The sequence below is a fragment of the Anser brachyrhynchus genome, assembly GCF_964034855.1.
Source record: "Anser brachyrhynchus genome assembly, chromosome: 2".
Classification (NCBI taxonomy): domain Eukaryota; kingdom Metazoa; phylum Chordata; class Aves; order Anseriformes; family Anatidae; genus Anser; species Anser brachyrhynchus.
In genome coordinates, this window is record NC_137695.1 from 149512896 (window position 1) to 149526971 (window position 14076).

At 44.7% G+C, this 14076-nt stretch overlaps 1 protein-coding gene across 6 annotated transcripts in view; it reads left to right on the forward strand.

Moving 5' to 3' along the window:
- Window positions 1-14076, forward strand: part of FER1L6 (fer-1 like family member 6) — a 107236-nt gene that overhangs the window by 22543 nt on the left and 70617 nt on the right. The window contains exon 1 of one of the 6 annotated variants that reach the window (XM_080582047.1): window positions 8256-8893. The exons of 4 other annotated variants lie outside the window; for them this stretch is intronic. In XM_080582047.1, the coding sequence (XP_080438173.1) occupies window positions 8706-8893 (188 nt within the window). In that variant the 5' untranslated portion in view covers window positions 8256-8705. Of the gene's footprint in view, window positions 1-8255; window positions 8894-9050; window positions 9100-14076 lie in introns of those variants that run through there. One more of the 6 variants, XM_080582050.1, reaches the window with a different exon arrangement.

A 14076-nucleotide genomic window follows, 5' to 3' on the forward strand; every position in this document is an offset into this window, starting at 1 on the left:
TTTAACATTTGGTGTTTCTGGTTGTTCAGGCTGGAGCCATGCAAAAAGCCTGCAAATAAGCTATCCTTTTATCCAATCTGCATGTGCAGCCTGAGGCTGATGCACACGCTCTGCCTGATCGGCTGTAACTCCGGGCTTGCACACTCTTAGAAAATAGGAGGTAATTTGATTGAATTTAGCTTGCAATGACAGACATTTACGTTAAGTGAAATTACTTGCTGTTTCCTGCAGTTAATGGTCTGTTCTCATACAAAGCAACTCTGATGTGTGAGTGTCTGATCCCTGTCCTCATGGACTGTGTCTCTTCCAAGCCGTAGCTCAAGGCTTTGGCTAGCATGAAAATGATGGCTTTCTAATTTTAGCCAACACCATCAGAAATGCTGCCCTCATAGAAGTGAGTTGAAAAAGGCACAGCTCTTAAAATAGACTCCAAATATGAAAAACCATGAGTCTTTCTTTGGTGTATTCCTGAGGAAAACAAAGGGGTCAAAAATTCTGCTGTGCACTTTGGTTTCCTCGAGGACAGAGATGTTGGAGGACGGTCTCACCACCAAGATCAAATGGCTATGTTGTCTCTCTGCATCTCACACTGCTCCAGCTGACGTTCATTCTGACTGGGGATTTGTTGGTGGCACAGAATTCGAGGAGATAACAAAGAGACTTGCTATAATGAACTGATTGTGACAAAAATCATAGAATCACAGGATCACAGAATCATTAAGGCTGGGGAAGCCCTCCAAGATCACCTGGTCCAACCATCCCCCTACCACCAATGCCACCCACTGAACCGTGTCCCCAAGCCCCATGTCCAACCTTTTCTTGAACACCCCCAGGGACGGTGACTCCACCACCTCCCTGGGCAACCCGTCCCAATGCCTGACTGCTCTTTCTGAGAAGAAATGTCTCCTCATTTCCAACCTGAACCTCCCCTGGCACAACTTGAGGCCATTCCCTCTGGTCCTATCACTGGTTACCTGTGAGAAGAGGCCGACCCCCAGCTCCCCACACCTTCCTTTCAGGTAGTTGTAGGGAGCAATAAGGTCTCCCCTGAGCCTCCTCTTCTCCAGACTAAACAACCCCAGTTCCCTCAGCCGCTCCTCACAGAACGTGTGCTCCAGACGCCAGCATGGGTTCTTGAAAAGCAAGTCCTGCCTGACCAACCTCATCTCCTTCTGTGATCGGGTGACCCGCCTGGTGGGTGAGGGAAAGCCTGTTGATTTAGTTTACTGAGAGTTCAGCAAGGCCTTTGACACGGTCTCCCACAGTATTCTCCTGGAGAAGCTGGCAGCCCATGGCTTGGACACATACACTCTCTGCTGAGTTAAAAACTGGCTGGACGGCTGGGCCCAGAGAGTGGTGGTGAACGGAGTGAAATCCAGCTGGTGACCGGTCACCAGTGGTGTCCCCAGTGGTTGGTGTTGGGGCCCATCTTCTTTGATACCTTTATTGATAACTTGGATGAGGGAATTGAGTGCATTCTCAGTAAGTTTGCAGATGACACCAAGCTGGGGGGAAGTGTTTACCTGCTGGAGGGTAGGAAGGCCCTGCAGAGGGACCTGGACAGGTTGGGTCAATGGGCAGAGGCCAACGGGATGAGGTTCAACACGGCTAAGTGCCAGGTCCTGCACTTTGGCCACAACAACCCCATGCAATGCTACAGGCTTGGGGGAGAGTGGCTGGAAAGCTGTGCAGAGGAAAAGGATTTGTGGGTGTTGGTTGACGCTTGCCTTGTGAGTGGTCAACCGGTGATGTATTGTTTCCTTCCGTGAGTAACATCAATAGGAGATTACTTATTTCTCTGTGTGCTTATACAGAAGGGAGTGTATTAGTCATTCCTCCAACAATCTTTCTTCATATAATCCATACCTTACATCATGTTTGTTTGCTTTTCTTCTTTATTAAATAATCCCAGTAAAATATTAGTGAAATCTGAAGCACAGGGGCTACAGACCCAATCCTTTGCAAAGGGCTTCATTCCGGATCTTTTCAAGACAGGCACCTCGCCGGACTACACGGACAGCTATTTGTGACCAGCCATTTCCACCTCGGATACTACCAATGCTAGTGGCAACTGCTGGAGCTTGGCTGCTTCCAAACATCTAGAGAAATACCCCAGGAACCAAAAGGGCTCCATTCAACCAAATGTGCTCCCTTGTTGGCAAAGGGCGACTCGCATGCCATAACAGCAAGCTCCTTTGAGTTGCACCTTGTGAAGGCATGGTGCTTTCAGGGATGTTGATGGGAAGCACATACAGAGATATAAAAGCGTTTCTTTGAGGCACTAGTCCTCTAGAGATTTTATACAGCCTTTCTTTGAACAGCTTCCCTCCAACTCCAGTGAAATAAAAGAGCAATACTGATGAATGATGTTATGTCGTTGGCTATGGTAAAAGTGGAGAGAGGAGATATTTGTCTGAGAAACCTTCAGGTTCTCTTATCTGCAAGATACAGTTGGCTTTGGATGAAAGGGTATTTTTTTTGAAAGTCCAGTTTCTTCTTGAACACTTTCTGTTTATAAGCTTGGATTTTCTGGCAGCAAATGGAAACTGAATTGCTGCAATACAAACGGAGACTGACTTTCTGGATTAAAGGGGTTTGAGAGCATCAGCATGAAGGACACGTACTTGTGGCTGACCATTACCACCTCCCAGAAGGCCACCTGGGGCTGGGTGGCAGCTGTCCCATGTCCCCTTTGGAATTTCCCATGGATTTGGGTTTGGCAATGCTCTACAAATAACTGCTCAAGGTGATGTTAGTTCTCTTTCTCTCTTGATTAGTTCAGGCCTAGATGAGGAAGGAGTTTTTTCAGTCTGTTATGTACAAACTACCCAGAGTCGAACTCAAATCACCCTGCGATGATTGTTATCTGAACCTGGACAGAATTACTGTGCCAGCCATTTCATAAAGAGCTCAGTTTAAACTTGGTATCTGTAGAATGGCTGAAGGCAGCAGCTGCTCTCCGGCTTTCAAAAGATACAAATCTGTTAGGAAGATAACCCCCTAAAATCATACTGAAGATTAAAACAGTGCAAAATAAGAGGTTATTCTGGCATAACTGTTAAGCTCTAGCATTTCACAGCCCCACTGAACCAGAAATAAATGAATTCGTAGTGCTTTAAGAGAAGTGGGATATTTGTTCCACTTCAAGAAATGTCAGAAACACCTGCTACTAGCCTCTTATCTAGGAACATCTATTTTGTTATTATTCAGACTAGGACTGAAGTAGGCACCATAAATAGGTTTATGATGGAAAAACAGATTTAAAAAGGAAAGAGATTCGGTGTCGGTGATGTAGGATTGCAGGGACATAGGAAATCAGGGAGTGTTGTGAGCATATTGGCAGTGCAAAAATTACAATGTCATACACATGCAGGTGCAATTGCAGAATTACGTGCTCCAGAATTGGCAGTTGCTTTTGGTAAAACTCTGGGAGGGTAACCTGCATCCCTAATCCTCCCTGCATGTGCCCAACACAGGGTCCTTCCATGTGCCCAACAGGTCTTTTGATGTTGGATCTTTATACGTGTTGTGGACTTGGTAAGGTGAACTACAACTTTCCTGCAGCTGAGAAAGAATGAAAACTAAAACAAAAACCCAACCTGACACAAAAAAAAAACAGGCTGTCTGCCAGACAGGCTGACTTCTGAGCTGCTTTGTGCTCAGACACGTTTTTGTTTGAAACCTTCTCAGCCTCCTGAACGGTGTTTAAATTTCATGCCTACTTGGTAGAGAATCTCTTCATGTATGTAGTGAGTTCAGATGCTGAGCACTTCCCGCAGCAAAAATTCTGGTTTTGTCCCTATGCCAGAAAGGATCTGTTTGGGATTAAGTCTTTGCTGCTGAACAGCTAATGATTGTGCTCCAGTGCTAACAATGTGCTGATGAAACAGAAGCATTTTTGCAAATGTCATTGGTTAACTGGCATTCCCAGGATATTTTGCAACATCACTGGAGAGGGACGAACCAGCCAGCAGTTTGTGGGTTGCAGTTTTGGGCAATGAGTCCTAACAGCTGGATGCAGGGCCCTGTGCTGAGCAGAAGGCAGAGCTCATGGCTCTGCCTTTGGGACCGACAGCATTTGGTACAAAATAGGCCAGCCCTAAGGATGTTTTGTATCCGTGTCCCAGGCAGCCTTCAACAACTGGGACCATGTGTGTGGGGAAAGGAGGGAGAGGAGTTAAATAGCCGTGGCTTAGTCCTCACCTTGTCAAGAGACTGATTTCTACCATGGGGCAGACTCCACAGCCATGCCCAAAGCTTACATCTTACTGTGCACTAAGTCCTCCCAGATCGGACTTATTATTCATTTTCCCTTCTAGCTCCACAGTAATTTGCTGACAAATCTTGCCAACAGTCTTTGGAAAGTTGAAGATTAAATACATTTGGAGTACTGTAAAATAACAAGTCCCTAGGGGAGAGGTAGGATGCGCAGCTGAGCTGCAGAACACAAGCTTGAATGCTGAGACCCAGCACTGTCTGTGAGAAACAGCTTGATAACGGATGTTTGTATTGCCTGGCCTCACGTGAGCAAAGGCTTGATTAGTTCCTGCCCAGGACTGAGACCCAGGCATGGTTTTACGTCCACAGGGTGCTAAGTGAGGTACCAGCGCTAATTATGGGCTGCTTATAGACCCCTCCAGGCTGACCTGGCATAAAACTGCTCTGCGCTTTGCCAGCTGAAGGAGTTTCTTGCAGCGCAGCCCCAAGCCTGTCACCGATGCTTCCTTACTTTTATAGATACAGGAAATTTTTATGGCATGACAAAAGTGGAACCAAAGGCATTAGCAGGGGTCTGAGTTATGCAGTTAGACCAAAACGTAGGAGCAGCTTTTGTACAAATAGGTAGGTGGGAGGGGAAAAAGGGTTGCAGGGACATGGAATCACGTGCCAGCTGCTGCTCACCTGATCACTTTAACAAGGCTTTTGTTTTATTGTTCAAACCTGAAATCTTTTCCTTTACATCAAAGCCCCCATCAGTTCAATATTCAGTAAGAAATGCACTCACTGAGGGTAACCCAACAACATTGCCCCACACCAGCCAGGATTTGCAGTGGTCAGCAGGCTCTGGCTCTCCAAACCCGGCCACCCGCACTGCAATACCAAAGCTGCCCCAAAGCTCCTGCTCTGGTCCTGTATAGATGCTTCCGCATCTGTACTTCTCTTGGCCAGTGATCAGCTCTGCAGCATCACTTACAAAAGGCAAATTCTGCTTTTTATACTAGGCACCATCAGACCACTTTACTTACTCTCAGCTGGACCATGAGCTAGATGCTCCTGCCTAGATTTCAGCACATGGATTCCTCCATCGAAAATTGCAGTAATCTCAGCTTTGGGGCCACCCAGTCACTGAGATAACACGCCTGGTTAATACCTGCTGAGGAGATGGCCTATTTAAGCTTCTCGGTTTTTCTAACAAAGTATCACTTTCTCTCAAATAACGTTGTTCCAATACTTAGAGGACTCCCCAGAAGCAGATGATTTATGATTCAGGCACAACAGGAGTCAAACCCTATTCTTAGCTCCTTGCATCTGGCAGCTGTGTGCCCAGTTTGGGACCGCTTGGCTCAGTCCAGGTCTCACAGAGCAGGAGGCACCGAGTCCCCCAGAGTTTCAAAGACAATTGAGAACAATGTTCCGTACCCATTAGAGCAACCCAAACCAAAACATATTAATGGCTAAGTGCCTCCAGCAGTTGTGAGGAACCACTTTATTCAGTGGGGTCTTTCACTGGATGCACCAACCCTTGCTATAAACCCTGTGGTTCAGATCACCCCACTTCTCAAGCAACATGGAAGCCTCCTGATGCTCTTCCCATGGGACAAGTAAATTTTTTACATCCATTAGCTGAACGGAGCACCCAAAGCTGCATAACTTAATGCATGTAGCAGGAGTGAGGCTGGAAATAGTCTGCACGTCTTGACTTTCTTCACTTCCACTTCACTTCCACTGGAGGCCTGGCTTAGCCCAGGACTGCACGGCTTGTTTATGAGAAGAGAGGTTGAGACGCTTTTAAAAACATATTGACTATTGAAAACCTGCCCTTATGTAAGCTTTCTATTTACACTTCTAAATTTCCTGTGGCCTGGTGCTGGGCACAGCCCCCACCTTGATTTGTCAGGCAGCTCAGATAAACACCTCCTTTGTAAGTAAAAGCAAGTTTTCTGTTCAGCCTTAGATTCAGAAAATTATAAAAAAAACTCAGCATTTTCTACAGCTTGCTGTGGTGGCAATCATGACGTGGAACGGATCAGGGTTTTGTGGCAGGAGTGTTTGGTGAAGGCAAGGTGCTTTTGGGGCTGTTTTCTACCATTTCCCTGTGCTAACACCAGGGCTAGATCCAGGCCCCTTTATTTGGTACCAGTTCCAGTGTGACGACGCCAACCTCTGCTGAAGAAAACTCCAGGTTTGGCTATCATCTGCCTGAAGGCTGTTATCCCTTCACTGGACACAGTGCTTCTCAGGGAACATTTACTCTGTGGCACAGCAATAGCTAGATTTATTCTGGTGACATTTTTCACTGCTCTTGATCGGATGGCAGGCAGGGGCTAGGAACCTGCTGAGCTGGAAGAAAGGCAAATGGTGAGGGGAGAGGAATTATCAGTACAGTGGTCATGCAGGAAGGAAACATCATGTAGAGTGATTTAAATAATTCAGCATTTACCTTCTGGATAGCAGCTATCACTCTTTTAATCATCAATAATAAAAGAAAAGGATAGTTCCTAGGGTAGGCCTCCCAGTTGCACTATGTGCTCTGCAAATATAGGTTGATTCCAACATGTGTGCATGTACGGAGTCTGCTTCTGCCCTACTTGTTGCACGGTAGCTCTGGAAATGTAAAATTTGGGAAACGTGAGCAGGAGTTGCAGCTGGAATCGTAATGATGTGGTCCTTCCTGGCAGGGAGAACAGGAGGTAACACCCTCGCAGCCTTTCCTTGATATTGCTGTGCTTAGATATCAAGCAGCCAGTGGTCCTCCCGCCCTGTGCCAGCTTGTGCTTGATGCGCAGGTAGGGCTTCACAGCCCAAAAGGGGGGCTGCTGCGGTCAAGGTTGGACGGGGCTCTGGGCAACGTGGTCTAGTGGAAGGTGTCCCTGCCCAGGGCGGGGGGGTTGGAAGTAGATGATCTTTAAGGTCCCTTCCAACTCAAAAAAATAATGATAATAATAATAATAATAAAAAAGGGCAGGTTAGTGAAACCATCCTATTGATAATAGATCATTTCTAAATTCAGCCCTCCAAGGGAAATGCAGTTGGAAGCTACGCAATGAAAAGTCTGTCTGGACTAGAGGAGCTACCAAATATTGTTGTACCCTTCATTAGTGCAGTTGATGGTTTATTTTTCTATTTATTTATTTATTTGTTTGTTTGTTTATTTTCAGAAAAAAATTATTAAGTCTCTTTAGATTTAGAATTAGGGACAGCTAAAGCAACAGTGGCCACCCAGGACATAGACACGCCATCACCCAAACTTAAGACATATGCTGCTGGTGATTTTTGTTATGCTTATTCTTGGTGGTGGCTTGTTTGTGGTATAAACAGAAAGAATATGGGAGAAAGTGAGAAAATGAACTGATGAAAAATACCCTGATAAAAAGACAGAATAAGAACTTTAGCCTAAATGTAAACTTCAGAAGGAAGAATGAAAAAAAAAAATCATTTTCTGCTCCACTGAGGAAAAAGGGATTTTGCGTGTGCTTTTTAGAGATAGAGGATTGTATGAGATATCTGATTTAATTAGCATTTCTCCTCCTAGCAGAGCTTTGCCCATCTGCTCAAGTCAAACGAGTGTGACTGGGGCTGGCACTGTAGGGCAGGGCAGCTTCCTGGCTGCAACCTTGTGCCCCATTGAAGCAAACAGAGCAGGTAGCAGGCCTGCAGAGGCAGCCATCTCCCAGAAGTCATCCAAGAGAAACAAAAGAATACAGAAATCTGAATCTGGCCAATCACTTGGGTTAAACTGCACAAAGCTCTGTCATTTCTCTGCTGCACTTCTCACTCCAGTAAAACTGCTGGTGCTTGACATGCTACGGGTGCTTCATCATAGCAGGAAACTTAAGTATGTATCTTGGGAAGAACGAATTTGCCCCAAAATTCAAATACGTAGTTTCAAAGATGTCCTTGGAGAGAATTTCAGCCTCATGCCTGTAGTCCTTCACCTCTATGGGTCAGCTCCCTCTTATTTGCATCAGGAAAGGTTAAGAACAGTGTGAAAAAGGTCTTATGGGAAGTGCAGAACAAAAGAGGTCCTGTGCATCCGTAACCTGTTCTCAGCGAGGACTGGAGGATGTCCAAGAGGAAATGTCAAGAAGTAGCTGTATATACAAGACAGGAGGCACGAGTTGTGAATAATTTGCAAGCTTAGTGGCTAAAAATGGCATGCTGTATTAACTAGGATGATGGGAGGAGAAGAAGGGGGAGACAACCCAGAGCCCTGGGCTGCAATAGAGAGGAGTCAGGCAATCTATGGGTGGAAATAGAAAGAAAGTAGAGAAAATGAAACAAAATTCTAACTTAATAATAACTGAGCACAAGTACACAAAGACTTAAAATAGGTGAAATGTCCCAGAGAGGGGTTGCTCACTCTGGAAGCCAACCCCCTCTAAGACGTCTTGGTGGTGTGAAGATCTCGGTGTCCTTCTGGCTCGGTGCTGTTGGAGGAGAGCAGCGTGTGGCTCCTGCAGATCTCCCCAGAGCAAGAGGAGTTAATGTTGGCACAGGGAGAAGTCTGTTCCGGTTCAGTGTTTACCAACTGGACTAACCAGGCACCAGGTTTGCTACCTGCTGCCTGCATATGGAAATACGAGCTTGGAGAGCCTGCTCGCAATGTAAAAGGCAGCGACTGGAAGGAAAACAGCAGGATGGAGCCCTCGGCAGTGGCACCTCAGGCCCACAGGTATGGCTGATGCCCTCAGGGAACTCTTCCGAGGGTTGATTTAAATTCAGCTGGTCATATTTGAAGACTTCTTCCTGAAGGAAAATACACAAGTCCTCTACTGCATGTTTACTTGCTCATGGCAGGAGTGATTATTACTGCTTCTGTTTATCTCTTCCGTGCTGCCTTGTGCTTTCTGCAGTCACTTCTACCTGCATGAAGTCAAGGTAAGATATTCTTAGGCTGGATGGTGATGGCTCAAGCTCCCTGTGAGAGGGGAAATGACTCTAAGTGGTGCAGGAACAAGAGAAATAACCCCCCTGGGTGTATTACCTGCATTCTTTATTTTGTGGGTGTGTGATTGTGTTTAGTAGGTCTGTTAGCCAGTTTTTGTGCATCGACATAAGAACAGCTACAGAATATGACTCTTAATTTGCATATGTTCAAGATGTGGTTTCATTGCCGTTGTGACTCACCATGCACAAGAATGCTGGACGTGTCAGTCGCAAGTCATTGCTCTCCTGCAGAAGGGGAAGGGTTGGGAAGAACAAGGGCTTTGTGTGCCTGGTAAATGGCCGGCATTTGCAGAGGGCCTGTGCTGCGGTGCTGCCATCTCTGAAGCCTCCTCAGAGCTCTGGAGTTTAAATCGTGGTGACGTTGTGTTCACAGTTCAAAAGTTTGAATTATACTTGTCCAGAGTGTGCTTGAATATACCTGGCATTTCCCCTGCTGGAACATCTTTCAGTCATTCTGTGTATAACAGCATCTAGGTAAATACTTTTTAATTAAAGCACCAAGAACGTGGGAGCAACTGGATCAGATCGTAAGGTCTCCTTTGCTCCAGTTTCTGTCTCCCAAGAGGGACTGAGGGTGAATACTTGGGAAATGAGTCTGGGAAACAGGTATGAGCCAGTGACCTGCCCTCAGCAGTTCATGCAGTTTGAGCTGGATGGGCATTAGACCCCCCACCAGCAAACTCCATAAATGTGTGTGAAACTTCTTAAATTCTTTGGTCTCTACAGCATTCGTTGCAACGAGTTGTATGATTTATGTGTCTTGCCGAGGAACACTTTTGCTCATTTGTTTTTAAACTTGTCACCTGATTGAGTGGTTTGAGGACTGAGAAACTCCTTTGCTCATTTCCTCCATGTCATTCCCTATTTTACAGCTCTCTTTGAAACACCCCTTCAGCCGCAGTACAGTAGATCCACGTACCTGATCAAGAGCACGGTAGTCACACGAGGCAGCACTAATTGGGGATAAACTCACGTTGCTGTTCAAATGTGCTCCAAGAATGGATTAGTTTTTCACTATCAGGCTTTCTGCCCGATTAGGCATAATTCTGGCAAAAGCTCGTACGGCGTGCTTTGATCATTTTGACAGAAGCGCTGTAATGAACCTATTCATGATTCAAATCCAGCGTGACTTCTGGTGTTTATGATTCCGTGTGGGTTCGCCAGTGCTTTAGAGGCAAAATGACACCTGACGGCTTGTTCCTAATGCCTGTCCTGATGACACCCAGCGTGGTGTTGGCTTTTCTGCCTGATGCTGGACACTGAGCTGTGGCTTCCAGAGACTCCAGGACCACCTCCGTGAAGTCGACTGCCAGTTCTGTGTTCAGTGCCACACAGGATTATTTTTTACCTTGGTGCACTACCTTAAAAACACAGCCTACCATCTCTTTTCCCAGCTGAACAGACTCTTCCAGGAGTCGTTGCCACCCTCTGATCACACTTAGCAGTGTTTTCTGCCCACTGCTGAGTTTTGTATCCCTTTTGAGAGGCGACATTTGGAGCAGCAAGCAGTAGCCAAAATACAATTATTTAGTGGTATATGTTGTTTTATCATATTTTTAAACTAATTTCCTACAGTTCCTAATGACCAATTTCACTTTTTGACTGCTGCAGTGCACTAAACCAAAGTTTTATATGGATTTATGGACATATAAAACAGCAGAACATAAACGACACATAAAGACAGCAGAATTTCCTTCCTGAATAGTAACAGCTAATGTAGAGCCTATTATTGTTTAGTTAAGAGTTAGTGTATAAATAACACAGACCGTGGTATTGTCGCCTTGCAATTTTGTTTCTGAATTGCTAATGATATATTATTAGTTCAGACAAGACATATAATGCCATAGTGTCACATCAATGTGAATCAGACATTTCAGAACTGATACCAGTATGTGGGCCACAGCTGATTCTTAAATAGCAGCTGGTCATGCAGGATTGTGTATCCACCTTCATGAAGCTGAAGTTTTTCATTTGCAAATCCTTGGACCTGTCAAGTGGGAAGTCGGGACAAATGGAAACAAGTTAAGACAGCTAGGGCGCTGGGCTGTGAAAGAGCAACAGCAGAAATAATGGATTTTGGGATAAAGGGAGTCTCATTACTGAATCAGGATAAAGTATCTGACAGTATGTTGTATGAAGCAATCCTGCACTGGCAAAAGAGATAAGGGAAGATATTTCCTGTTTGTTCATTTAATTTAACTTCTCTGTAATCCTGAGAAAAGAAGGCATGAAATGAATACACCATTAACTGTTCATTAAGGTGTTTCTTTCTGTTTGACCGAGTATATAAACGTTATTTTATTCATCCCTTTGTGACAATTAAATGCAATGCAATTAATTTCTTCCCATAAACTTCATTTATTATCAGAAATTAGATACTAGCTTAATAGAAGTTGTTGTTGATTTAACTAATTATGCTTGCATTATAGTTTTAGATTGATTAGCGTTCTTATTCTGAGGCCCCATCGTTGTGTTGTAATTATGTTTTATTCTTTGAAATGAATGGTTTAAATGATGAGATAATGTACTTTTCCTATCAATTTCCTTGACTAGTACATATTGTGGAAGTGATAAAATGGGCCAAGAGCCTCTTATATTTTGACATTTATAAAGGAAAAAGAAAATATATGACCTAGACAATTATTTGAGGAAAATAGAAACTACTTGTGTGGAGATGAATATTCCCCTAATGTGATACTGTTTGATCTACTGCAAAATTCTTTGGAAAACTAAGTTTTGTTGAAAGACACAGAGTTTTAAGGAGATACAAAAAAAACAAACCAAACCAACCAAACAAACAAAAAAAAGGAAACTACCTAACAATATGCAACATGCAAATAACAAAATACAAAGATGCAGACCTACCTAAGAAGCTTTATATTCATATGTGAGAAGGCTAGAGGTGTTTTTTTCCTCTTTCTTCAGTTTCTAACACTTTCCCAGTCCAGGCAGTTACTGTATCCACAGCTCTGAAGTCCTCAGGCACTGGAGCTGGCTCAGATCTGAGCTGCATGAACCTTTGATCATTTCTGAACTAAATAATTTTGATGATGCCAAAAAATTGTGCTGAGGCTGCTGCTTCCAAGGAGGAAGGGGCTCTGGGGAGGAAGCAAGGCAGCTGTCCCACTCAGGATTTTCTGCTGCCAGAAGTGTGCTGGCAGTTCATTCACCCTGTCCCTGTAGGGACTTCTGGATGGTCTCTGGGGACGTAACAGATAAAATTGGGTTTGTTTCTGTGCCTGCCCTCTGTGTCTCCAAGGATCCCCCGTTGTCATCTCCTTGGTTCTGTTCCTCTGTGCCCACCAGGAGCACAGTTCGTGTGTCAGCATGACAGAAAGCCATCCCAGGGCTCAGGGCTATGTATATTGGTCTTGACAAGCATCTGTCTGATGCAGTTTAAGTCCAGGACTGGGTTTTGCCTGGACAGCAGGTAGAAAGCTGCACAGAGAGGGAGGCCTTTTGGAAGGGACAGAAGGTTCCTCCTCAAGCTATGCACCCCTGCATTTAGACAGCTCAGGCTGGTTGTTCTCCTGACTATAATGGAGGAAAAAAGTGATTTCTTCAATCCTATACCAAATGTCTTGAGCGAGTTAGGTAACCTGCACCCTAGAAATGCCCGTTTGTTTCTGCTTGTGACAAAACCACCTAAGATGTCGGAGGCCAACACCAGATTTTGGTGAGATGAGTGCCTCCCCTGCTGCCGGGGATGAAGTCTGTTGCCTAAGTCCCGACGTGAAGATTGAATGCACATGTGACCATCCGTGCAGAAAGAAGGTATTGTCCCCAAATGTTAACTCTCTAAGGGTATGAACTTCTGGAAGTCTTTTGACTGAGAGGAAACTGAGCTTAAACTTAATGTTGAAAAACCCCAAGGAGATTCAGTGTGTACTAAGGTCACTTGTACTCTCATGCTGACAAGTCTGAAGTGCTTTCTTGTCAGCTTGCCCTTAAATTAGCCTGCAAATTGCAATTATTGGATATCTGAGGGAACATTATGCAGTGTAAGATGTCATCATGAAGCCTCTGTGATGACAGGACAGCTTAAATGAAAAAGAAAGGGCATCAAAGGATGTTTTGGAAAATTGACAAGTTGGAAATCTGGAAGCTGTCCGGGATAAATCTTGATGAGAGGAGAGTACAGTTAGTAAGTCTTTTTCAGGAAGGATGGTAATGAATTCAGAGACCTGTGGCACTGATAACGGGAAATGAAGCCTTGTGCTTATAGATTTCTGATGCAATTCCAACACAGTCCAAGTATAACCAAATGTTGCTGTGTGGTTGGTATCCCGCTCTTATTCACTACTTCTGGGAAACCTCAATGGATCACAGTCAAATTAGGACTCACATCATCACCGTACACATGCAGAAGAAAAAAGGTTGTCCTTACTCCAGACTTTTTACAGTTCTCATGCAGACAGAGCTGACAGATTTGGTCCTGTTTGTGTTTGGCAATTCTCATGATAAACTGAGATGGCCGATTGCTAATTCCTTCTAATCAAAGCAATTGCAGTGGGAAACCTCTAAGGCAAGGATGTCCATGGTCTGTAGGAGATTTGTTCTCTACCTCCTCTTTGGATGTGAATTTGTTTCAGTGTCTCTTAAATGATCTTGTTGGCTCCAGAAAGGAACAAAATCCTCGTCTGTCTTAGTGAATCATCACAGAATCATTAAGGTTGGAAAAGACCTCGAAGATCATCCGGTCCAACCATCCATCATGTAGTATATGGGGACTGAATCTCCACCGAAGTTCATGAATACTACTACCAGCCTCACCACAGGTCAAAGATAGATGAAAGACTTTTCCTGCACCTCAATCCGCATTCCAAATACCTCCTGATCTGCCAGATTCTTGCAGTGCCATACCTGTTCAACATACCTGGCAACATAATGGTGAAACTGCATGGAAGC